The sequence below is a fragment of the Centropristis striata genome, chromosome 11 (assembly GCF_030273125.1).
Source record: "Centropristis striata isolate RG_2023a ecotype Rhode Island chromosome 11, C.striata_1.0, whole genome shotgun sequence".
Classification (NCBI taxonomy): Eukaryota; Metazoa; Chordata; class Actinopteri; order Perciformes; family Serranidae; genus Centropristis; species Centropristis striata.
The window spans coordinates 16757062-16781624 of NC_081527.1; the positions used below are offsets into that span (position 1 = coordinate 16757062).

A 24563-nucleotide genomic window follows, 5' to 3' on the forward strand; every position below is an offset into this window, starting at 1 on the left:
GTGTACACTATGATGAGATTCTTCAGAGATTTCAAACAATTAATACTAGTAATGTTATGATACTATTCCTCTTCAAGTATTTATTTATACAGCAACCTATGCCCTTTAACCTCAAAATGTGTGTGTGTGAAACATTTGTATCTGGAGGAGTGTGCGCGCTTACGCGCGCATATGTGTGTGTGTGTGTGTGTGTGTGTGTGTGTGCGTGCGTGCGTGTATCTTTAACTGATATTACATTAAATGACCATTGTGTGTGTGCGTGCGTGTATCTTTAACTGTTATTACATTAAATGACCAGTGTGTGTGTGTGTGTGTGCGTGTATCTTTAACTGATATTACATTAAATGACCAGTGTGTGTGTGTGTGCGTGTGCGTGTATCTTTAACTGTTATTACATTAAATGACCAGTGTGTGTGTGCGTGCGTGTATCTCTAACTGTTATTACATTAAATGACCAGTGTGTGTGTGTGCGTGCGTGTATCTTTAACTGATATTACATTAAATGACCATTGTGTGTGCGTGCGTGTATCTTTAACTGTTATTACATTAAATGACCAGTGTGTGTGTGCGTGCGTGTATCTTTAACTGTTATTACATTAAATGACCAGTGTGTGTGTGTACGTGCGTGTATCTTTAACTGATATTACATTAAATGACCAGTGTGTGTGTGTGTGTGCGTGCATGTATCTACCTATCTATAATACCTATCATTGATCCGACTTCACTTTGAGCGTCCTGAGTTCTTCCTGAACCTCTACATATGTTTTTTTTTTAAGAAAAATGAAAAAATAGCTTTGTTAGAGCGATCTAAAAAAACAGTTAAATCTCACTTTTTCCAAAATCTTCCTGCGTTTTTAATATGGGACCCAATGAGGCTGTTGGTGGTTTTGGTGGCGCATCTTTGCGTCGTACGCCCAAACTATAACTCTGACAGCTTTACCAGAGGATTGTGAGTGAGAAGACAAATTTTCCTACATTTCTATGTATAAATTATTTCTGTAGAGTGGAATTTGCGACCTGGAGCGCAGTTTTCAAATTTATTTTTTGACAGTCTTACCTCTCCCTCTACACTCTGAGCGATGACATCACACACTCTGACACGAACATTCCGTGCAATACACACCCATTATAATCTCAGAATTTCTCCAAAAATGATCATGGTCATTGAACAGGGATTGATAAAAAACTATATGACCTATCGAAATGCAAATTAATACACCAATACACAAGACTTGTGTCTACTGTTCAAAGTTTAAATGGAGCCTCTAGGTGAAATTATGCCGGAGAAGTAGACGTCTGAAAATCTTCAATTAAGTTCTTTTTTGCTCATTTTCTCTCGGTCGTCCCATTCATTTCAATGCAAAATTTTGGGCAAAAATTCGTATTCCATAGAGAAAAGTAATAGCACACCGATCCGGATCAAACCGCACGTTTTGATATATAATTTGTAGCGGGACGAAATTGCGTCCGCAAGAGGAATAAGAAGAAATCCACAGTATAACAGTAGTGCTCGGGGCTTTGCTGAGCACTGGTCCCTACAGCTATTGCTGTATGGGACCAGTGCTCGGTGCGATTGCCCCGAGGCCCTAATTATAATAATACTGAATCTCCTTTTTCTCCTTTTAGTCATGTATCTTGGGCAACATAAACATTATAAACATTGATGGCGACAGACAATATTTCATATAAGAACATTACAAACAAATTGCACTGTTCAACAACAGATCACACCAAAAATATGAAGCTATTTCTAATGTATATATATATGCTAAACTGCCCTCAGATTATCATACATTTGCACTTTGCTCAACATAAGGTAAGGTGCAGAGCATAGTACTGCCACTTGCAGAGGCAATGTGGAGGACAGGAAGAGGTCATCAAATAGGTTACGTCAGTGGCAGCCCAGTTCAAAGTTGCAATATTGTGAGCGCAACCCTCAGTGCAGTGCACCACACAAAGGGCAATTTTTACGCCTAGTTGAGATCCACTGCTCTCCCCGCAGGAAAACAATAGCACTGGTGATTATATGTGGGCTGCTTCTGTCTTATAAACTCACTTCTTCTTCCCAAAAATGTTGACTGAGTTAGCAGAATACACCACATGCTACTACATTCTGATAGTTAGACGGGAGAAATCAGGGCTCCTTTTTAGAGATTTTACCATATCAGCACAAAAAGAGACTAACTACGATATGTAGTGAGTTTTGAACATTGAATACTTAAAGCTTTGTTTGGCCATGAAGTGATCAAACCTTCCCAAACATGCCGCACATATCTTACTGTAAAGTTGGACACAAAACCAACTGGTCATGTAAAGTACACTGTTGACTGTGTTGCAAACCTGTGCTATCAAAGACCGAAAACACCACCAACTACAGCATGTTTATCACCTGCATCCAATAAAGCCTGCAGGTAGACCCATCATCTGGAATGAGCAGTGATGCCTTCAGATAAACACACCTGCACCTCTGAAGGATGTGAATTTAAAGCTTAAGGTAATTTAATCAATACAAATACTAACTTAATTCCTACTGTAATATTGTCATGAGACAGGTAATACTGGATAAATGACTGTTGTTATGTCATGGGGAATTAATTAACACTTCCTGACATCCTGGGGTGCTTCGCCAACCATGCACTGACTGTTTCAGTTCATTTAGGTTCAAATAGAAAAGCAGATAGAAACTAAATCAAATCACTTCAGGGATAAGGTTTATTATTAATTGTTTTTCTGCAGCATGTCAGGTTTAATCGCCGCTTTTCTAGGGAAGTAATGCGGGTGGTGATAAACTGGTATAGTACATAAACACTGATTATATTTTGTCTTTGTATGACACACTTCTGTTGTTTGTGTTACATTTTAGGAGAGAAATGCCTTTGCTGAATTTGACTCATCCTAACTACTTTACAAGCAGTGAGCAGACATTGTCCATTACCAAGAAGGATTCTTACTTAACATAAATATTTTTTTGCTTTGAATTAAACTACGCATCCGGAGGAAACCCACGCAAACACAGCGAGAACATTAAAATTGCACACAGAGAGGCTCCAGTCCGGCTTAGAGGAGCGTCCTGCTGTGAGGCGACAGTGCTAACCACTGAATCACTGCGCCGCCCACTGCACAGCTGAATGAAGTGAGCACATACGTGTTTGGAGGTTGGTGATGACGGTGCCACTGGTGAGGGGTCCTTTGGAAGCATAGAGGGCTACGGAGTAGGTGGTGCTTGGCTTCAGGTTGGACAGCTGGTGCTCCTGCTTGTTACCCTCCACAAGGAAAGTATCAGCTGTCACTGGAAAACACAAAATGTATATGTTTACCATTTATATTCTGTTTTTAAATTTGTCTGAACAGATTTAATTTAATTTAATTAATTAAATTGTAAGTCTGGGGAAAAAAGCTGATAAGCATGAAAAAATGGACTGTATGGATACCTTTGGAATCGTCTTTCAAGCTGAAGTATTTCTTTTTTTCGTTGTTAAAATATGCTTCTGCAGACACATTATGAATGTCTTCAGCTCTTAAATATGACTGAACGCTGTGTAATTTACATGAAATGCAAGATTGAGAAAACATCATTCATCACTGATCTTATCTAATTGCATATTCCAAGAATCAATTTAAGGTATTTTCATGTCTAATATATCCGTCAAAGCCAATTTAAACAGAGTGAATAGGAATAAATTACCATTCAGCTCCCAATCAGAATCTTCAGTGTCGGAACTAACTGTGAAAAAAATGTGCGAACAAGACTTCAAATAGACTCGAAAAGACATTTAATATAACTGCTATGGTGTCTTACTTACGGGATTTTCACTGTTTGTGTTGAGGTTTAATTCATAGTCATAATGACACTACACTGATTAGTTGTCTAATTAATAAGTAAATTGACAGAAAAATGCCAGCTATTTTGATTAACAATTAATTGTTAAAGTAAAATTTCAAGCAAAAATGGCAAAAAAACCCCAACCTGTTTTCAGTCTCTCAAATATTGATATTTCCTACTTTTCTCTCTTTTAAATCACATTAACTGAATATTTTTTGTGCTTCTAAGACATTTAAATTTACCACCATGGACCTGGAGAAACCTTTTTCACTATATTTCAATACTATTTTCTATACTATTTATTTTATAGAGCTAACAATTAATGTAGAAAAAATAGGCAGACTAATCAGTACTGACAATGACAATTATTTGCCTTGCCTAGAGCTTTATTAACTTTCTTAACCTTTCAGTTTGTGAAATATGTGTAAACGTCACAGTGACGCCGATGCTACACGATTCATCAATTTTATATGAAGTTTGACTGACTGGCACCATGATGGTTTGGATTTTATGTGGTTGTTCCTAGTTGCCAATAAAAATCTATTTTGTAATGCAGGACAATCCTCCATGAAATATGAGATTTATTGACCTTGAGTTAATACACTGACACTCAAGGGAATTTGTCCACAACTTTACATTGCGCTTCTCTAAACCCTGGCTGGGGCTGCTTTCCAAATATGTGTTCAGCATATAGATACTGTCTCTGTATCTGAGATGATCTGGCTGCAGTCCAGTCAGTCAGGGTGTAGCTTACATATTGACTCGGAGGACTGAGTGATACAGATTCCTCCTGATATCTCCAGGCACGGCTTAGTCAGTCGGTTCATGTGCAAATGAGAAATATGCTTCCCATTACATTTTCTCTAGCCGGTTTATAAAAGTCAGGGGAGAAAATAATAGTTAAGCTCAAGTGCTGCTGACATTTGACTGGTGAGTTACAAAAATATCTTTGCAAGGGCTAATGACCGACAACGCTGTTTGTTTAAAAAATACGATTCCTTTGAAACTTTTTATACTTTCATATTTCAGCACTCTCGCTGTGTATGTCAAGTAGTTTTATCTGTAGCCGGCCTCCCGACTGTAACTTGGCAGCCTTCCACATGGTTCAGGGAGCAAATTATAAACTGACTCTGAGGGGCCAAGCAATATGGCAATCTGTTACCTATCTGGATGTGGCTGTCAGACAGTGAATACATGGGTTGCATCGGAAGCGTGTGCCGTGCAAAAACTGCAATGTTTGTGTCAAGGCTTTGGTAGCTCAGCAGAGCATAATAAACTGTTCTGAAGACAAATGGATCCATAATGCCTCGAAGCATCACACTGATCGCATTTCTTATTAAAAAAAACCTTGATGGCACTTGACATATCACCACACGCTGCACCTGAATGACCTAAAAAACATCTGCTCATTATGCTCTGACTCCGCAGGCTGATCTAAGGCTGCATTCACACCTAATCAGGCATTGCAGCAAAACTCCAGTTCTACGCTTTATTTAAGTGAGGGTAGTGGGTTCAGGCTGCAGCGGTGGAGGCTGCAGGAGATGCCGAAATTGCCGGAGACCCTGTGGCGAAAAGTTGAAACAGAGCCTTACTGTAGTCAGTGATTTGACTCTGTGAGATTTAATTTCATTGTGCAGAGAGCTGTACTCAAGAACAAGTTGGTGAGTAAATATGTAATTGAACAATGCCTTTCATAACCAAGGTCACAGACGACTGCATTAATACAAAAGTCTGATGTGTAAAAATGTGAGTCACAGTCCTGTAAAATGAACGAGCCAATGGAAGCAGCACTGATAATAGTTTCTAGAATTTTTCACTACTTGTGAAATTGAGGCATCAAAGAGAAGAGGGCGTTGACAATTTAATCCAAAATCCTCTAATTAGTCTAATTCATGTCCTTTGTTGATGGTAAATCAATCCATCTAATCATTGCCTAATGAAGAGCAAATGAATGAAAGCCTGTAATTGAAGGTTTGGATAACTCACCCTGGTTGTGTGTGAGGGTCAGCACGTAGTTGTCGACATTGGAAACAGGTGGATTCCACCTCAGCAGGGCTCCTTGTGGAGTGATGTTAAGAGCCGTCAACTCAGCTGGCATGTCCATCGCTAGAAATACAATACAACACAAATATAAGCTCAGTGAATTGACAAAACAGCAATAATCCGAATATATGACAGCTATGGAGCTTGGAACTGCTGTTCTAAGGTCACTGCAGATCATATAGTAAGTCAACATGTTGGCTGTCAAACATTTTTTCTTTTAATATATAAAATTAAAGAAAAGATAAAAAGTTAAAAAAAAGAAAAAAAGAAAAAACAGAACCAAAAAAAGTTTGGCATTTTGCTTGAAAGACTTAAAGAATTTAGCAATTTTCCAATAAATCATCTTTTTTTTTAATGTAGTGACTGATTGATAGACTAATTTCTTTAGTTTTATTACTAATAATAAGAGAAAAGGTTCAAGTTCACTGCAAGTTTCAGGAAAACAACTGGCTGGACAGAATCTTTTCTCTGTCACGTTTCAAGGTATTTTGGAAAACAAATCCATTAACTGCCATTGATTTGCAGTAGGGATGATCTGTTCCAATACCTAGTTATGGTATCGGTCTGACACTGGATTGGAAATTGGAAAATAAAAGCATGATCTGATACAATCATCAGCCGAAACTGTCATGTAATTGCTAAAGTAAACTTTGATTGACATGCCGTAAAGAGCAATGTATCACCAACAACACAGGTAAGACGCTGTGGGGAAAGAAAAAGTACAAATAAAAAGAAGCATTAGAGCTGCATAACTGAGTCATGTTGTGTACTATGTATTTCTTTCATTAGGGGAGTAAAATATTTGTTTCAGAAAGGGAAAATGCATTGGTGTCAGATACAGAAAAAGTTATATTGATATATCACTAATTTGTACACAAACCACATAGTTGCTTTCATAAACAAATGGATTGTCATTTTGTGCACTGTTTATTGTAGTATAATTGCAAAGAGACATAAACTATCAATTAGACCCAAACAATTTTGAGTACAATTCAAAATGGAAAATCATTATTCAAACCACATCTTAGTTGTAATTCCAGAATCCAAGACAGAGAAGAGCTTTGCATTCAGACTGATTAATAATGACTCTTTGCCATTTTGAACACTGTTTCCTCAATTCTTACACACATCAAAGAGAAATTATGCAGTCAAAAAGGCTGCAGAAAGTCTCCCGATATTCTCCTGAGCCTACTGTTTCCACACCCTCTTCCTAATTCCATTTTCAGACTGCTGGACATGCCAAAATTGAGTTTGAATTTAATTATACCTTTAACCTCAGTGTTTCAACCCCAATTTCTCCTCAGGCGTGTTATTTCAGTGCGGTAGAGAGCATGGCAGGAGCAACACAGAACGCTGCATGTGCTCCAACGCTCTGCCCATATGAGGTAATTAATATTGCCCTGCCCTCATAAAAATAAAAAAAAAGAATAAAATTGTGCTCATTAGCAGAACGAAGTGAGTTTGAGTCTTTCTTATCTCTACGATAGATGAACAAACCTGATTAAAATCATTACTTTAATTGCAAAAAGGTTTAAGTGAAATTAATAGAGGTTTGCCAAGTCAATTAGATTGGCAATGGAGATGGAGTAAGGATACCCAGAAAGAAAAAAATAAACAGGTCATCCACCTCCATCAGTCCCAGCGATAATCCAATCATCGCTCTCCATCTCCTGATTGCACCGGTGAATGGCAGATTGAGCCAACTAAATCACGCTCACACTCGGATCTGTATCGAGAGTCAAGCCTCAGTGCTTAAGATTCAGGACAAGAGAAAAGGTTTGGAGAAAAAAAAAAAGGAACAAATGGCTGACCTGGGATTAGAGTATGGGGCTGTGGTGCAGTCACATGCTGATGGAGAGCTCTGCACAATTAAACCATAGGTGTCAGCTGCCATGTGCAAGCTATAGTGCCAAAATCTATCCAGGAATACAAGAAAGCCTGGACACTGAGATAATGATCATGTGGACCTGCTGTTTCCAGGAACACACTATGGTGCTGACGACAGAGCAAATAACAAAAAACAAGGTCAAAAACACAATACAGCATGCAATAACAGTAGTATGATCCTTTCACATTGTTATATAATCTGTAACAGATAAAAACTAAAGAAATAATAACCGATCTGTTGTACTTCTAATTGCAGTGTTTGCCGAGGCTTCCTTTAAGGGAGTCAAATGGGCCAGAGTGTCTTTGAGGTCTCTGCCCAGCAGGGGAAATAAACAATACAGTGTAAACTATACGCCTGGTAAATGCTAGAAATATCAAAATTACATGAGAGTTGTATAACGTTGTTAAATGTTTGATTGCTCTGAACAAAAGGGACTTAATCATTCAATCATGTAGATAAATTATAGAGTGATCAAGTATACTGCTTTCTTTTAACAGGGTTTAACTGCCACTGACATATATTGTAATTAGTATTTTTATTGATGTCAGCTTCAAAGAACTTGATATTTCATTTGTTGCTGGAAAACCAGACCAATTTGGGGATGTCTATTACTGTGATATTTATAATGACATTTTCCATTATTCTAATCATTACAATCAAACGTGGAATAATATTTAATGGTGAATGCTATGTAGTTGACAAACAGCTGACAGTTGAATGTATCTGACATCTATTATATTAACAGTACATGTGATTAACAATACAGGTATTTACAAATACAATCAGTGCAGAATACTGTTTATTATGAGTAATATCAATAATGAATAATGTTGAGTGTTAATTTATGGCCAAATATACATGCAGAATGCATAGTGTCAGAATAAAAATAATGGTGTTGAATATAAAATACAATTTGAATAGAAATATATAAACAAATAGTTTGTTTTGTAGTTTAGCTTTGATACATTTCATGATCCTGCAAACAGCTTTGACTCTGACCATGATTTTATGCAAAGAAATTGTTAACAAAAATATGTAGTGACAGGAGAAATGGTATGTCAAGTAAAGTTTCCTTCAGGTAGGAGTTTTATTTGTGTGTGATTAAATGTCTGGATCAAAAATGTCAGGAAAATAATTCAACTGATTATCTGTGCTTTGCTGAATATTTCAGGAGCACTTCAGCTGTGACGGTTGACTACGAGGTCAGTCTGTTGTGTGCTGTGACTGTGGCCATGATGTAAACCAGACTGCAGCAAACAGTTCAGTTAGTGAGACACATTGAGCCATTTCACTCTCCAGTCTATCTCTGCAGCCCATCTCATTACTGTGGAAGCTGTGCTGCCTCACTATACAGAAAAAGCATGTTATCAGTGTGAGTATGTTCTCCACATTTGCCCCGTACCGTAGCTACACCGGATGTGTCTGCAGCACAATACTGATACTCGTGCAAACATTGTACCTGCTGCTTTTACGCTGCATGGAAGCTGTGCTGAACTCTGCAATGCTGACTTTGTGAAAGTGCTGTATGTGTATGAAAATTTTTGCTACCACATATGAAAAATGTGACATAACCAATCAATATGCCATATCAGAAGGTGATGATGAGTAATTGGTGTTGTCTGCATTATTTATGGTGATGAGTGAGTCAACAGTGGGGAGGTGTGTCAGGCGGGTTCAAGCTTTATACAGTCTGTGGTTCAAGCTAACTAGAAAATGTCCAAGTTACAGGCTGGTGGGTCAAAAAGTGACGGAATAAATAAATATTAATTACTACAGAGAAATTGTGAAAAATCGTCCTCTTCCAGCTTTCCTTCCACTTCTTCGTCGTATGGTGTGAAATTGCTGTAATGTAGCTTTCCCAGCGTACGATTGAATCTAAGGTTGCTTTCACATACAGTCATGGAAAAAAAATATTAGAGCACCCTCTTCCTCCCATTTCTTGTTCATTTTAAGAGCTGATATCTAGCCATTTTCCATGGTTTTCTTGATAAAAATCATTATCAAGAAAACCATGGAAAATGTCCAGATATCAGCTCTTAAATTAAACTCTTATGAGCTATTTTTGTTGTTATCATTATATTTGTCCAAACAAATGTACCTTTTGTTGTACTAGGCATTAGAATGAACAAGAAATTGAAAAAAACAAGGGTGGTCTAATATTTTTTCCATTACTGTATAACATCTGTTGGACTCGGTGCGATTCAGTGGTGAAATTGCAACATTGTTGTATTTTTCACTTGGTTTGGTTTGCTTCCCCACTGTGCTTTATCAAGCGCACCAAGTATTGTAAACAAATGTCACACTGTTATCGCTATCCTTCGTCTATTGGACAAAATGTGAGGGAAAGAAAGATCGCTGACTTTAAAGTTTTATTGGCAGAGTTTTTCAACTTTAATGCAGCATTGATCCACTATTGATTTAATCCATTAGACACCAAGTCGCTAAATAATATGAAGACTTGCAATTGTCTGACCATATTTCAAAAAGTGCCTTACTTCATCATAAGACCACGTCTGTCCATGAAGCGTTTTACAAGCCTGCTACTTTGTCGGGAGTTGATTCTCAAATTTCCGCCCACATTCAACTCAGAATGCTCTGTGTTTTGGTTCACTTCCTTCCTTTGGTTCTTACCTGCAGTGAACTGAACTGTGGAGCACTTGGAAACAAAGCGAGAGCCTTGTTTTTTGGCCGACCAGAGTTCGATTCTTGGGTCCGCACCAGAGAACATTCACACCAGCAAAAACCAAAGGACTATCTGACAAAATGCACCAAACAAGTTTGTTTGAAGCAGACCAAACAGCTCAGGTGTGAGCACCCATAGATTGTAGAGAAGTGGACAGACATCTCTCCCTTCAGCAGAGGAAAGTGAGAATACCTCTCTAGTGACAAATACATTTTTGAATGGAGGGGAGTTTAACAAGGCATTGATTGAAGTGTACTCTTCCTCATCCATCTTTTTTGGATTCGCTGATAGAACAAATTAGACATGTAGGCCGGCCTTAAATGGTCTATCTCTGAAATTAAGTTTTCTGACAAGTGATACTTTACCCAGGGTCATGACACTTTGCTAATGAGCACCGTTTTAGCCCTCCATTAAACACACATTCCCTCCCAAATTCATCTTAGATAAGCAGTACCTGCTGTGTAAGCTAAATGAAATATGGCTCCCTGCTTTTTTTTCGCCTCTGACAATAATTGATTACGGAAGTGAAGTAAGTAGCAATTGCAGCGTTATTCAAGTCATTACATACTTGGCCAGGCAATGTTGGATTACGTTCCCAAATCCCCTGTTTATGTATTGTTGTTGAAAGCGGCATTAAAAAGTCCCTGGTTGGGCATTGTGCGATGTGAGGAAAATGTTATTTACCATTTCTAACAAGCTTGACTTTAGAGTTATGTTCTTTTCAGGCTATTACAGCCCCAGCGGCTCTGCTCATTGTAAGTACACTGGGATTGTTAAAAAGGAAGCTGATGATAAAAATTGGAGGAGAAGAGGAAGACAGAGGAAAAGAAGTGAGTGAAAGACACTCTTTTGCTTCTTTTTTTCTCACTGGATTCTTGAACCCTGTCGGCTCCTGGTAAATCAGGTCTCATTGGCATGCAAACACACCTCCTGCTCGCCTCTTCTCTCTACTATCCTGGGCTCTCCTTAGCGCTCTCGCTTCACACACACACACACACACACACACACACACACACACACACACACACAGACACACACACTAAAGATAATGCATACAGCATTGGGAGAGTGTGTTAATCTTAGGTTTGTGAAAGAACGGTGTCCCAAATTTACATGCATGTGTGTGTCTGAGTGTGTTTTTCCTAACTTAAGGTTTAGTGCTCAGTTAAGAGTCTGAAAGTAAAGGAGCTTAAGAGTTCTCACCTTTAATGACAAATTGTGAAGAAACAGAGGGAGAGAGAGACACCCAAGAGAGAAGATTAAAGAAGTGAATGGATGAAGAAGAGAGGAAATGGAAAGAAAGACAGAGGGAAGAGGGATACTAAGATAAAGAGAGAGGTGTAACAGCACCAAAGGATAGAGGTAAGGCAAAGCAAAATAGATTAAAAAAAAGGGAGAGTTAGATGGAGTTGGGAGAAGGTTACCAATTACTGGGTCAGGGAGTGGACAGTTTCATCTATTGCAGCAGCAAAGATTGCACCTCCTGCAATGTCAGCTGTAGCCTTAGATTTTGTCTGATGTCTGTATCTGAGTGTGTGTTGCTCTTTTTAGCAGATAACTCCCAAAGCGCAGCTGTTATTGTTGCAGGAAGAACAATCGGTCTGAGAGGCCAGCAGAGAAAAAAGGAATTCTTCATTCAGTTTACAGGGCAAGCATTTTGTTCCTGAGCTGCCCCCTCTCACAGCGTGATGTTCGTCAAAGAGTTGTGGTCCAAAGGAGTGAGGAATGTGGTTTTAATGCAGCGGGATTTCCTACTGTACAAGAGCACAACAATACAGCAGCACACTGAGAATAGATCACAGGGTTTAGCCAGGAAATATACACCCAGTGGCCAGTTTATTAGGTACACTGAGCTAAAAACCAAAGCAGTCTGAGGCTCCTTTCACACATGCAGACTATCTCTGAAACTGTCAGGAACATTTTCCTTCATGGGCTTATCTGTGAATGGGTGCAGGGGTTGATACTCAGGGAAATATGTACCACCAATATCTGCACATAAGACATATTAACATTTCATGGAAAATGTTGTTGATGAAAGCAGTAAAAAAGACGCTTTCACATAGAGCGGGCAAACCAATCACGGGACTACACTAATGACGTATTTGAATATAGATGCGTTTTGTTTGTTTCTTATTCAAGTAGATCATGACAAGTAATTTCTTGTGACACTACAAACCTGTTAAATAGTAAATAAATTACAAGAACCTTGGCACTGGATAATAACTGCACCTTTCTTGTCAGTTACAGATAATAATAAAATCGTCTGTATACTCAGTCTTCTTCTGGCAAATGGCATCCATTTGTGCATTACCGCCATCTGCTGGACCGTGATTTGCCCCATCTGCTCTGGCATCGCCATGGCATGTAGGAAAAAGTTGCAAGAAGTTGTTAAGAAATTCCTAAATTTAGTGCATGTGTGAGTAGTAAAAATCCCTTGCTGTTCCTAAAAGGATATCCCAGAAATTTACCGGGAACTATTTGTGAAATGAGCCAAATACAACAGTCCTGTATTAAATTGAATGTAAGAATGTTCAGTTTGTTTTGAAGCAGTTTGAGAGATGTACTGATTCAACCTCATGATGATTTTGGAAGCTGTTGTGTTGCATTATACTAACAGGTGTTTCTATTATTTTGCCCAACCCATATATATATATAACAATAACAGAAATACCCCCTGTCTGCAGTGGACACGTTTTTAACAAACCATTTAACCAAAAAAACTAAGAAACAGACAACTTCCCCAACCAACCTCTGGCAACACAGCATTTCTAATCAGAGCATGTTCCCCTCCATCCTGCTCCAGCCCATCGATGTGTGACTGACTACAGGCCCAAGAAGAGATCTGAGACAGGAGTTTGTTTTTCTGTCTCTGCCCTGTGCTAGTCTTGAACTCTAAAATTGTCAACCACATCTCTGATTTGTTCAGCAGTTCAATCATTCATGACTAGTAGCAATAGAAAAAATGGCAACAAATGTGAGCAGCTGAATGGAGTGTTATAAGTTGACTTTGGAAACATTAACCCTTTAATTAACATTAAGGCTGGAACAGTTTGTGTATTTGAGTCAGGTGTTCAGTGCAGCCATGCAGAGAATACACAGTATACAGAACAACGCATGTAATTAATAAACCAAAGTTTGCAAACCCAAGTTCTGCCTGGAAACGTATTGCCTTGTGCTGACAGCAACATTGAATCAAAACAAATATGGCAATTCGTTGTCATGATCAGGCTAATGCAGCTGAAGTTACTTAGGTTGCATGGCTGTCCTATTCTCTTCAACAAGATCTCCAACCTAAATGACCCATATAAGCGTCTGTCAAAATGACCCATATGAGCATTTAATGGTACAGGGTGGAGCAGGTCATTCTAAAAATAGCGCACACATAATTTTACATACATGTATGGTTCGCGATTGTTAAAAGAAAGGATGCATTTTGTTGAATTTAGGCTGCAAAACCACTGATCTAGGTTTAGAGCAAAAAACTTCCTGGTAAGGCGTTATAAAAGACAGTTTAAAAAGTAAATAAATCTTCATAAATGCCCCGTTCTCCGGGGTCTGTTCGACGCATCGACCCTGAGTTCAACTTCTGCCATTTATACTCTGCATCGCCATCATTCATAATTACTGAGGTCACTAGAGGGCGGGGGAGGACAGTCTAAATAAAGTCTTTATAAATATAGGTCATATTTTGCTGCCTGTAATTACGACCTACAGGTGCATCTCAATAAATTAGAATATCATAGATAAGTTTATTTATGTCAGTAATTCAATTCAAAAAGTGGAAATAACACATTATATAGATCCATTACACACAGAATGAAACATTTAATTTCTTAATTTATTGAATTACTTCCAATTATAATGATTATGGCTTACATTTTATGAAGACTTAAAATTTAGTGTCTCAAAATTTTTTTTTTTTACAAAAGACCAATTTTAAAAAGTACCAATATGTTTAATATGGAAATGTTGGCCTCTGAATAGTAAGTCCATCTATATGCACTCAATACTTGGTTGGAGCTATTTGACCTGAACTTTCTGGAAATTGACTTTTCCATGATATTCTAATGTATTGAAGCACCTGTATACTTTATTTTTTTTAGGGGAGACTAGTCTCAGTCTCTTCTATTCTATTCTAGCTGGTCCTAATAATGTTTCCTTATCAATAATTCCTACCTGTGAAGACGGAGGTGCTGACCACTTTGCTCTCCTGACTCCCTCTGACAGCGTTGAGGCTGATTTCGTATTCTGTAGCAGGAAACAGGCTGGACAAGGTGTAGTTTGTCACATCGCTGTCAATCACCACGCTGTCCACTCGCCCTGCAGGAGACATCACAACCACTGCCGTCACTCTCATCTTACATTTCTGCAGGTACGGGGAATACTGCTTCCCCAACTGGTGTGCGTTTTGCATCACAGAGTAAATATATTTTTAATTAAAAATTCAATTAAATTTCACTGATAAAATGTTATCAATTAATTACCTAACAGTGTGTGTAACAGAGTCCCCCCCTAAAAATATCTTACATCAGAGACCTGCTACAACAAATGCCATGTTCATTTAACTGTAACACAAAAACGCACCGTGCCGGTATGTATGCTGATATATTGAGTACCATGGTATTATAATGCAATAAGGACAGGCAGAATGAAAAGAATATGCTACCTCTGGCTGACTGGTAGGACAGCTTATAGTATTCAAACGGAGCCAGTGGTTTGATCCAAGAGATAGTCACCGCGTCTTCGGTCACGTCTGACACTGTCATCTCTTTCGGCGGGTCCATGCCTGGAAGCGATATGATGTGTGTTAGCGTAGGATCAAAATGGATAACACGGTAGAATTTATTCTGATCCCAGAGGTACAACAGGAGCGCATTATGTGGTATATTACGCAACAAGTTCAGGAATTTACATAAAAATTGGAAAGAATCAGTGCCCTTGAAAAGCCAAGCATTTCAGTAATCCTTGCTTTGTCCATTTTTAATCTCCTCTTCATCACATTTACATAAACAGACTCTTGGTGTGTAAAAAGCACAAATAAATAAATTAACACCTACAAAAGGAGACCAAGAGAAATCTTGCTGGTATGAACACAACGGGCGGCACATGCATTGAGACTGAGCGGATCTTACTCAGAGGAGAATTGCCCCCATGCTGACAATTTGTTTTATGTGTCTCCAGAGACGATCGAGCTGCCACGGAAAAGGTTATGGCGAAAACAATGTGAGCAAACAATTAAACTGATGACAGGTCCTTAGCTGCTAGGGATAAAGAAAGTTAGAGGGGTGGGGGAAATAAAAAGACAAAAAAGGAGGAGGAGATTAAGAGATCCCTTCCATCTCTAGGTGTGGAAAAGAGGAAGCGCTTGTAAACCAACTGCAGCAAAAGAATAATAGCTATTATTCAGAAGCAGAGGGGGCAATTTATAATTCCTGGCCTTGGACTAATTTAAATCCAACTCCTATGACATACAGTGGTAGCAGTTACTGTATATATGCTGTGATTATTCATTCATGCATGCATATCTTACTAATTATGTTTGCTTCGGCTGAAAATGTGCATTTTCTCATGAAGCTTCCTGAGACTCTGAACGGTTACAAAAGTGTTCTGTCAGAGATATCTACTGCTATTGACCTGATCCTCATGGAAGATCACAATTCAATTTGCACTGTGTAAGCTAATAAATTAATGTGGGCCTCAGGCTGAGCAACATTAAAGCACCGTTTGAACCAACCACACAAGTAGAGTGACTTTCAAAGTCTGGTAAATAAGAAATCACCTATTATACCTGTGTTAGAACATACTTTTAGGACTGAAGAAAATATCAAATGCAGGAAATGTAGCGCTAAAAGCTCCCCAAATTTTACAAGGAAAGCCAGTCTCTCATCAGCGCTCAAATTTAAACATGCAAGATCAAAGCATTACTACAGTCCAAAGACAGGTGCAAGACATACTGTACATCTGCCTAAAAATCCCCTTCCAAGTTCACCCTCAAAATCTGCTTATCATCATGTGTGGGTGAATATGGAGAAAGGAAGAGAGAGAGAGAGAGAGAGAGAGAGAGAGAGAGAGAGAGAGAGAGAGAGAGAGAGAGAGAGAGAGAGAGAGAGAGAGAGAGAGCTCAAAGCTGCCAAGTTATTATGTGAAACTGGCACAGTAATCAAATGACAGCATGCAGGTGTCTCTGGCACTGATGCAAAGTTAATATCTCTATTGTTCATCGCTGACTTTCGTCTTTCCTCTATTTGTCTCCAGTCCTCGCTTTTGATGATTTCCCTTTTGTCCTAATCGTCTCTTCTGTCTTGCCCATTGTGTCTTTCTCAGGCAGGTTATTCCACTGACCCTCTTCTCATTCATTCTCTCCCTAGATTTGAATAGCGCACTCATAATCAAAAGAAATGTTTCAGGGAGCTCCTTCTGACAAAAAGCCAATTAGTGAAAAATGACACGGTAATACAGTATAAAATTATAACAAAGAAAGGGAAAGGTGCGAAGGATCATCGCGCCTCAGTCGGAGGAAAAACATTTTAATCAAAAGACGTGGAGAGAAATGGTGAATAACCAAGAGGAGATAAAAATAAAGTGAAGACAAAAAGGAAATAATACAAATGAATAGGCATAAAACACCACAAAGCATGAGCAAACTTCTTCTCTTACACTTTTTTTTTTTTTACAGTAATGATGTGAAACCTGTCCTCCCCCTCTCGTTCTTCTCCTCTCTGTCCTTGTTTGTATTAGAGAGCCATTTGTCAGCAATTTCTCAAATATCCCCCAATGTTAGCATTGTGCAGGAGTTTATAGTAAAAATGAAACAGCAGCGGATCAATAACCTGCTGGCTATTGACTCAAATTTTAGATGAGGCAAACCTCAGTCATCTGATACTATAGGAGAATAAAACAAGCTTGTTATTTTGGCAGTGTCTCAAAGAAACCTCCAAGGCAGGTCTCTCATTATAAAACTCATTCTGCTGTGGTTTTCCTAATGAAATGCTAAAACAGCAGTTTTTCAAATACATATTTAATTTTAAATAACTTTGTATTTCCATTTCTTACATGTTTCCCCACTCACCTTTACTGTCCCCAAACTCCCAAACACTTTTTTTCCTTAATCCTAAATAAGGGAAATTCCAGTTCCTGAAGTTTATGGACAGTGATTCATAAGTGTAATCAACATTAGTCATTTAATTTGTTAGTTGATGAAATAAAAATACCTGGCCTGTATTTAGATAACAAATTCATTATTGAATTTGTCAAATTCATTATTGAATTTGTCTAACAAGAAAAAAAATGTAGTAATCTCCCAAGTTGTGAGCTATTTTAGTCTTATGTGAAAGTAAATTTAGAATCTTTTGAGTGCTGGGCTTCAGGAAATTATGACATTTTCCACTATTTTGTAAACCATTATTATTTACAACCTTGATGTTATGTTGAAGTACAATGGCAATTCAACCGCACAGACCACGGGACATGCAGGTCTACTGCTCCTGTAACTTTAGTAAATCCGAACCAACCCTTTAAAATCACTAATGTCGCATAGTAAAAAGTAAAATTACTGGTTTTGTCAAATGAGTCTGGTGGTTTTGAACTCCTAATAGGAAAACGCTGTCTGACGTCAAGGTAAAGAAGTAGAAATATTCTATGCTGTCCCTGTCCACAGAAGTACAAAATTTAGCTTTCGTGCTGGTTCTCCTGCATGCTTTTTCCAAACTGGAGGCGTGCCTACTGCCATCTTCTGCATGTAATGCACTGACTATGGATGAGTACCTCATACAACTGCACTTCAAATCATTTGAATTATCCCTTTAAGTGCATTGGTGCAGAAAATCCATGCATGCAAAGACAAACAGCATGAAGCAAGGTCGCGTAACTACTAAAACAGATCTCATACTATTGTATGATATTATATATCATAATCGTATTGATATCGATATTATATATCATATTTATACAATATTATTGTCCTTTTGCACATTGTATCTATCATACAAACCTTTACAATGCTGCTGAGATATTATAATAGAGTCATTCCTGAGTTACCTTTAATAGCACTTTTCCATGAAATGAAGCGGCTCACCTGTAGTGAGTGATGCCAATATGGGCTCAGAGGTAACGTCCCCCTGTATTGTGATTAGACTGACGGTGTACTGAGTGGACGGCAGCAGCCCCTGGACCAGCGACCTCGTCTTGGAGCCGTCCAGCGTCACCTTAGAGGTGTCGGTCCCATCTGCAGAGCTGTAGCTCAGGATGAAGAGGTCAGCAGGCGGTGCTGGGGCGCTCCACGCCACCAACACGGAGTCGGAAGTCACCTCTGACAAGTAGAGGTGGGTTACGGGCCTGATTCCTGGAGGAGCGGGGGGGGATTTAAACGTCACTGGAGAGTTTTCAAGGACAGGTGGAAAGCCGACCACAAGCAGGAAATAATGATGAAAAAAAGAAAAAAAAAAGCAGCTGCCATCATTATGGAGATGACAGACAAGCAGCTCAGTGATGGATGGAAGCAGTCCTGGATGGTGTAAGAGATCGTTTATAATACAGTTGAGAAAATTAGCCTTGGGTGTAATCTTGATGGGCCAGGTGGGAGTCAGAGAACACCACAATCATGTGGAAGTGATGGTTTAATTGGTCATAAAAAAAGAGAAACTAATGAAATTATCCGCCGTAATGATGAAGATGTGATGGAACTGTTCACAAGAAGAAAATGGAGAAATGATGATGATGATAGCAGATGCTGTTGTCAAAATGTATGACCCAGACAGGAGATGATGTAATGAATACGAACCAGTGGAGCAGCTGACACAGCAACAAATGCAAGACGGTTTGAATTTAATTAGCCATGTGTAGATGTAGAGAAATAGCAGGGAAGATACGGTAAAATTGACTTCTGCTTTTCTGATTTATCCGAATTAAACTGTGGAGTTTCCTTTGTACTGTAATCAATTATTATTTGAAACCGGCATTGTTCACATTGGTCTGCATTTATGTCTACGTTTTATGGCGCATTTCCTTCACCAACTGTCGACATGCATTACCGCCCTGCGCAGTCAGCAGAAAATCTGTATCGCGTAAAACCTCATAGTGCTGGTGTGCATGTTTGTTCTTGTGTGGAAACCAGTAGAAGAGGTGATAAAAATAAATGCTCACTCATCCAAACATCCCTAAAAAACCACAAGAGTTGTGAAAAACTCCATATGATTTTGCCTTAATTATGGATTAAACACTGAAGAGTGTCATTTGATGACAGTAATGAGTGTAGAGTTTGTAATAATTATGAAGCCAGTAAAGCAGCTATGACCAACACACTGAGGCAAAGTAGGTGATGTGTGATGATAACTCGGTGTGCCACCTTCTGTAGGTCTTCATGAAACTTTCAGATTTCATAACACAGATATAGTTGGAGCACAGACGATGTTAATGAATTTCCATGGATAAAGGTCACAATACTAATAATAAATATCATGAGAAGTGAAACTTCTGAAAAAAAGTTGTACAATGTCTTCTGTGGCTCTGCAGGAGCTTTCTATAATAATAATAATAATAATAATAATACAAAAAATGATGAGGGATAGAATATTTCTAAGCAGACATTGTGGGGGCATGACTTTCAAAAAATAATAATAATAATTATCATTATAAGAAATATGCTTATCTAAGCATAATATGCCTATCATTTTTTGATAATTTCCACTTTCTGACAAAAAGTTCAATGTAAACGCCTTAAGAGCCCGGGAAGTCCATTTTGATAACCAGACAACTAGAAAATGTTCTCAGACCTTCGCCAAGGACGTAGTTCACTGAGAAAAGATAACGAATCGTAAATAAATGGAAATGTAATTGCAGCATGCAGTCCTGATTGGCAAGATATCCTCATTGCACTGCATTTTTATAATTAGATGTGATCCATGAACAGAATGGGTTCAATGTGGGCTGCATGCACACACAGGTCTGCGTTATATACGTCTGGTGAATGAAATGTCCGTCACGTCACTGAGATGCATTTTAATAAACCATAATTTGGCCGTATCTCTTGCCTGCATCCACTCCGTCTTTCTCTTTTTACGTTCTCCTTCTCATTGAACTAGAGTTATATCTAGTAACTACAATAAACAACAGCAGAATGCAGCAGCACTGGACATTTTTGCAACTTCAGCAAAGACTATAGTTATGTTTATTACAACATTTTATGCATTAATTAATATTATGCAGGCAGGATGGGAGGGGCTATATGTGGCCTGCAGGCTGCCAGTTGACAAAGTTTTTTAAAATGCATTCAGAGTGATGGAGTGTAAAAACCAGTGGTGTAAAAAATATTCAGATATCTTACTTAAGTAAAAGTACTTATACTACACTGTGAAATGACTCCACTACAAGTAAAAGCCCTGCATTCATAACTTATTTAAGTAACAGTACAAAAGTATCAGCATCAAAATGTACTTTAAGTGCTCATTATGCAGAATGAACCCACTCAGATTAATAAATGTATATAAGATTATTTGTATTGATGCATTTATGTAAGCAGCTTTTTAATTAAGTAAGGATAAAGCTAATTTTAACTACTTAATATACTGTAATTAGGTTTAATTAAACATAAAAAGTCGAATTATATGATCATGACTCTTGACCTGAAAAGTAACTAAAGCTGAAAGCTAAATGTAGTGGACTAAAAAGTATAATATTTGCCTCAATCTAGTAGAGTAGAAGTATAAAGTTACATAAAATGTACTTCATTCCACAACTGGTAAAAACACATCTGAAATAATACAAAAAAAGATAATGAGAGGTTTGCAGATAGTACAGTGACAAAGAGACAAACAGAACGCTCCAGATGCAACCTGGAATATATATTTGATAGTTCAAGATCAAAAAGTTTTTCCTCCTTGTGATGAGTTCACCTGAGCGCAAGAAGACAGATGTTGCCAATATGGCCAAGTGAACAGTGGATGAGTAGATGACAGGTAATTAATTATTTTTCCTGTGATTCTCTTCATATGTCATTTCATCATTCTGTCATCTCTCTTCTCCAGATGGCAAGAGCGGTGTTAACTTAAAGAAGCCACAGATAAGATAAGATGATGAATGTAATGGTGATGATGGCTATGATGATGACAACTGCCCCGATGGTCACAGTGAAAATGATGATGATGATGAGAGATGAAGAAGACAATGACAAATCTGACAGCAGGTACACGTGTGCCCATCGACCTGACACCGTCTTTTTTGTAACTGAAAATCAAATCAAGCTATGTGTAAAAATAACAATGAGCTAACAGTGGTGGGTGCAATGACAGGCAATCCCACATATAGCTGGAAGAGTCTGCAGAAAAGAGAACTTTGTCGTGATTGAAAGTCTCAGAGAAAAAAAACAAAACGTCGAGCTGAGAGAGAGGAAGAGCGGTGCGAGCAGCCAGCCATGAGTGTGACAGCGAAACAGAGAATGTAGTGTTGGAGAAAAATCAAAAGAAATGGAGACACAAATACATTCGGATGCAAAATAGAGGTGCAATTAGGAAACACTTGTAACAAGCTCATTAGCTGACGTGAATAATTTACCTTGCTAATTGCTTCCTCAAAGTTTTTAGGGTGCTCCGTTTTCTTTTAGTGTGACTCACCTTACCTGCTGCCACACTTTAGTTCATTATATCCACTGTTCAACTTCATTACGCGCCACTGTTGTTTAAACCCTTCTCTAGCTTTGTGCAGTAATGGGCTGATCTTTCATGTCTTTATCTGAGCAGAGAAAACGCTCAAGAGTGAATTTATCTTCTGTCTGATAATTGAGTGAATTAAACTGACGCTATACTGCAACCTTGATACTCTACTAAAGTTTATATCCAGCTTCTAGCAAAGACAAAGACAAAGGAGACAAAAATGCTGAACAAAAACAACACTGTTTACCTGTTTCAGTGTATAAATGTGACTATTCTCTCTACCTGTGAAGGCGTCTATGGTAGCTGCATTGCTCTGCTGTCTTCCTCTTCTTGCCGCCACAGTGATGGTGTACTCAGTCCCAGGCTCAAGGTCGATCAGAGTGGTGCTGGTTACGTCTTTAGGCACTGTCAGCTGGAAAAGAAGCTCACAAATTCAATGGGACGGTTTCAGATCAGATCCTAAAAAAAGGTCATAGCCTTGTTATTCCTTTATGGATGACTGTACGCCCGTCTGCGTCCAGTATAAACCTGCCTGGCAATTTATATGAGCTATGTTTATTATCCATTCAATGTCCAATCAGTCCTATTCTTTACCTCAGTAGTGACGCCAGAGGAGGATGTGTAGGTGACCTTGTAATGGTCGATGGGGCCCTGGACCACGCCCCACACCAGAGTGATGGTGTTGTCTGTAGAGGCCGTCACAGTTAGATCCATGGGCACATCCAGACCTGTTACAGAGGGAAAAAGATTATGGCTTCTTTCAACAATATTTTGTTGTTATAACAATGGACGGTGTACAGTTATGGATATACAGACATTTCTGTAGGTTACAGTATTGAAGAGAATACTGACCCCTCCATTAACACATAGATAACATAGAATAAAAAATAAAAATTAAGTGACAGTACAGCAAACAGAAATAAATAGATAATAAATAATAAGTAAATTAAGACCAATAATAAATAAAACCACACAAATCACAGGAGAAAAAAAGATATTGGTAAAGTTTACAGGCACTTAAATGTTTCCAGCTAGCAAAAAAAAAGAATGGAAAAATAACTCAACTTACATCTATACTATTTCAGCCTATGTTTGACGTCTCTATCAGCCTATTTCAGCCTGTAGCCTGTAAATAGTCGTCATTATCTGTGAAATTTTCCTCATAAATTAATGAATGAATAAATGAACAGAATGTTAAAATTTGACAGGAATTTACAAGTGCTATCTACTCATTCTCACATTCACATAGAAACACCATTCAAACTTTTAAATGCCCCACATTTCGAAAGCATTCTGGGTATTATCCAACTTTGAAATCCCATGAAAACATTTTAAAACATGCAACAGTTTCATTTTTATACTCAGTTTCAAACTCTTTCAAATCTATTATACACAGAGAGATATTCAATTTAAAATGGCAATGTTAAATAAGAGTTCCTCACATCAAATCAACTTTTTCATATAATTTACACTTTTCACACAATCACAGGATAACGTTAATATAACTTTCCAAGGTCTGATTTTAGCATTGATGTGTGTGGAGTGGACTGTTCAGACTTAGAGTTTGGGGCTCCACAGTTGGAGTGGAAAGCAGTTGTTAAAGCAGAATTATACAGCATTTTCAACTTTATAGAACAGTGTAGAAATCCCCCCTGTTGTCTCCTGGCGGAAAACCAGCCTTGCAAGATCTGTACTAGCAGCCCAGCATTGGAGGATTGCCCCCGTCAAGCACCGGTTAGCCACGCCGGCTAGCCTTAAGAACAAGCCGGTCATGTTCGTACTATTACATGTTCGTCATGGCTGAGCAACGACCTAAGAAACGGTTGTCAGTGGAGGTTGTGGGGAGAGTTAGAGAACAGTTATCGCACATTAAATCCTTAAATTTAGTTTAATTGGTGGTAACATGTTTAAGTGAAATTTCACATATCTGCGACAACATTTTGCAGAAAAGAAACATATTTGTATCTAGTGTTTATCCTCTCATCTGGTGCAGTGCTGACATCAAAAGTAAGACTGTTACTGATAAAAATTTAACAGTCAGCAGGACCGCTGTGTAAACATAATGATCCCACATTCTGTATTTAATCTTTTTTGTATTAGTTTTGTTCTTATGTTTGTCCTTTTCTTTCCTGCAGCAGTGACCCCATCTGCCCACTGGATCATCAATGTTTAATTCTTATTTAATCCTCTACTGACTGCAACCCTCAATGTGATGTCAGTGTGTGTGTGTGTGTGTGTGTGTGTGTGTGGAAAAGTAAGCCAAGACTTCTACTAAAGCCACTGTTACTGGAAATGATTCTTTCAGGTCTCAACAACTCACACCCATTGTAACATGATCCCTGCTGTGAGCGGGACAGACAGGAGTTGTTGTCATATTATTTAAAGCTATTTGAGAAAGGTGTGATAGCTGTAGTGCATTTTCAGAGTTCAAAGAGAGTGCACAACATAGTGGGGTAGAAAGTGCTTGTTCGTAAAGCAAAT

The 24563-nt window shown here is 38.4% G+C and overlaps 1 protein-coding gene across 1 annotated transcript in view; it reads right to left on the bottom strand.

Annotated features, from left to right (window-relative positions):
* Positions 1-24563, bottom strand: part of tnr (tenascin R (restrictin, janusin)) — a 206913-nt gene that overhangs the window by 31254 nt on the left and 151096 nt on the right. Inside the window, exons 19-25 of the mRNA XM_059343993.1 lie at positions 22677-22810; positions 22365-22494; positions 18512-18778; positions 15104-15223; positions 14614-14757; positions 5810-5929; positions 3146-3289 (exon numbers count right to left, since the gene is read on the bottom strand). Coding sequence (XP_059199976.1) covers positions 3146-3289; positions 5810-5929; positions 14614-14757; positions 15104-15223; positions 18512-18778; positions 22365-22494; positions 22677-22810 — 1059 coding nt within the window. The remainder of the gene's footprint in view (positions 1-3145; positions 3290-5809; positions 5930-14613; positions 14758-15103; positions 15224-18511; positions 18779-22364; positions 22495-22676; positions 22811-24563) is intronic.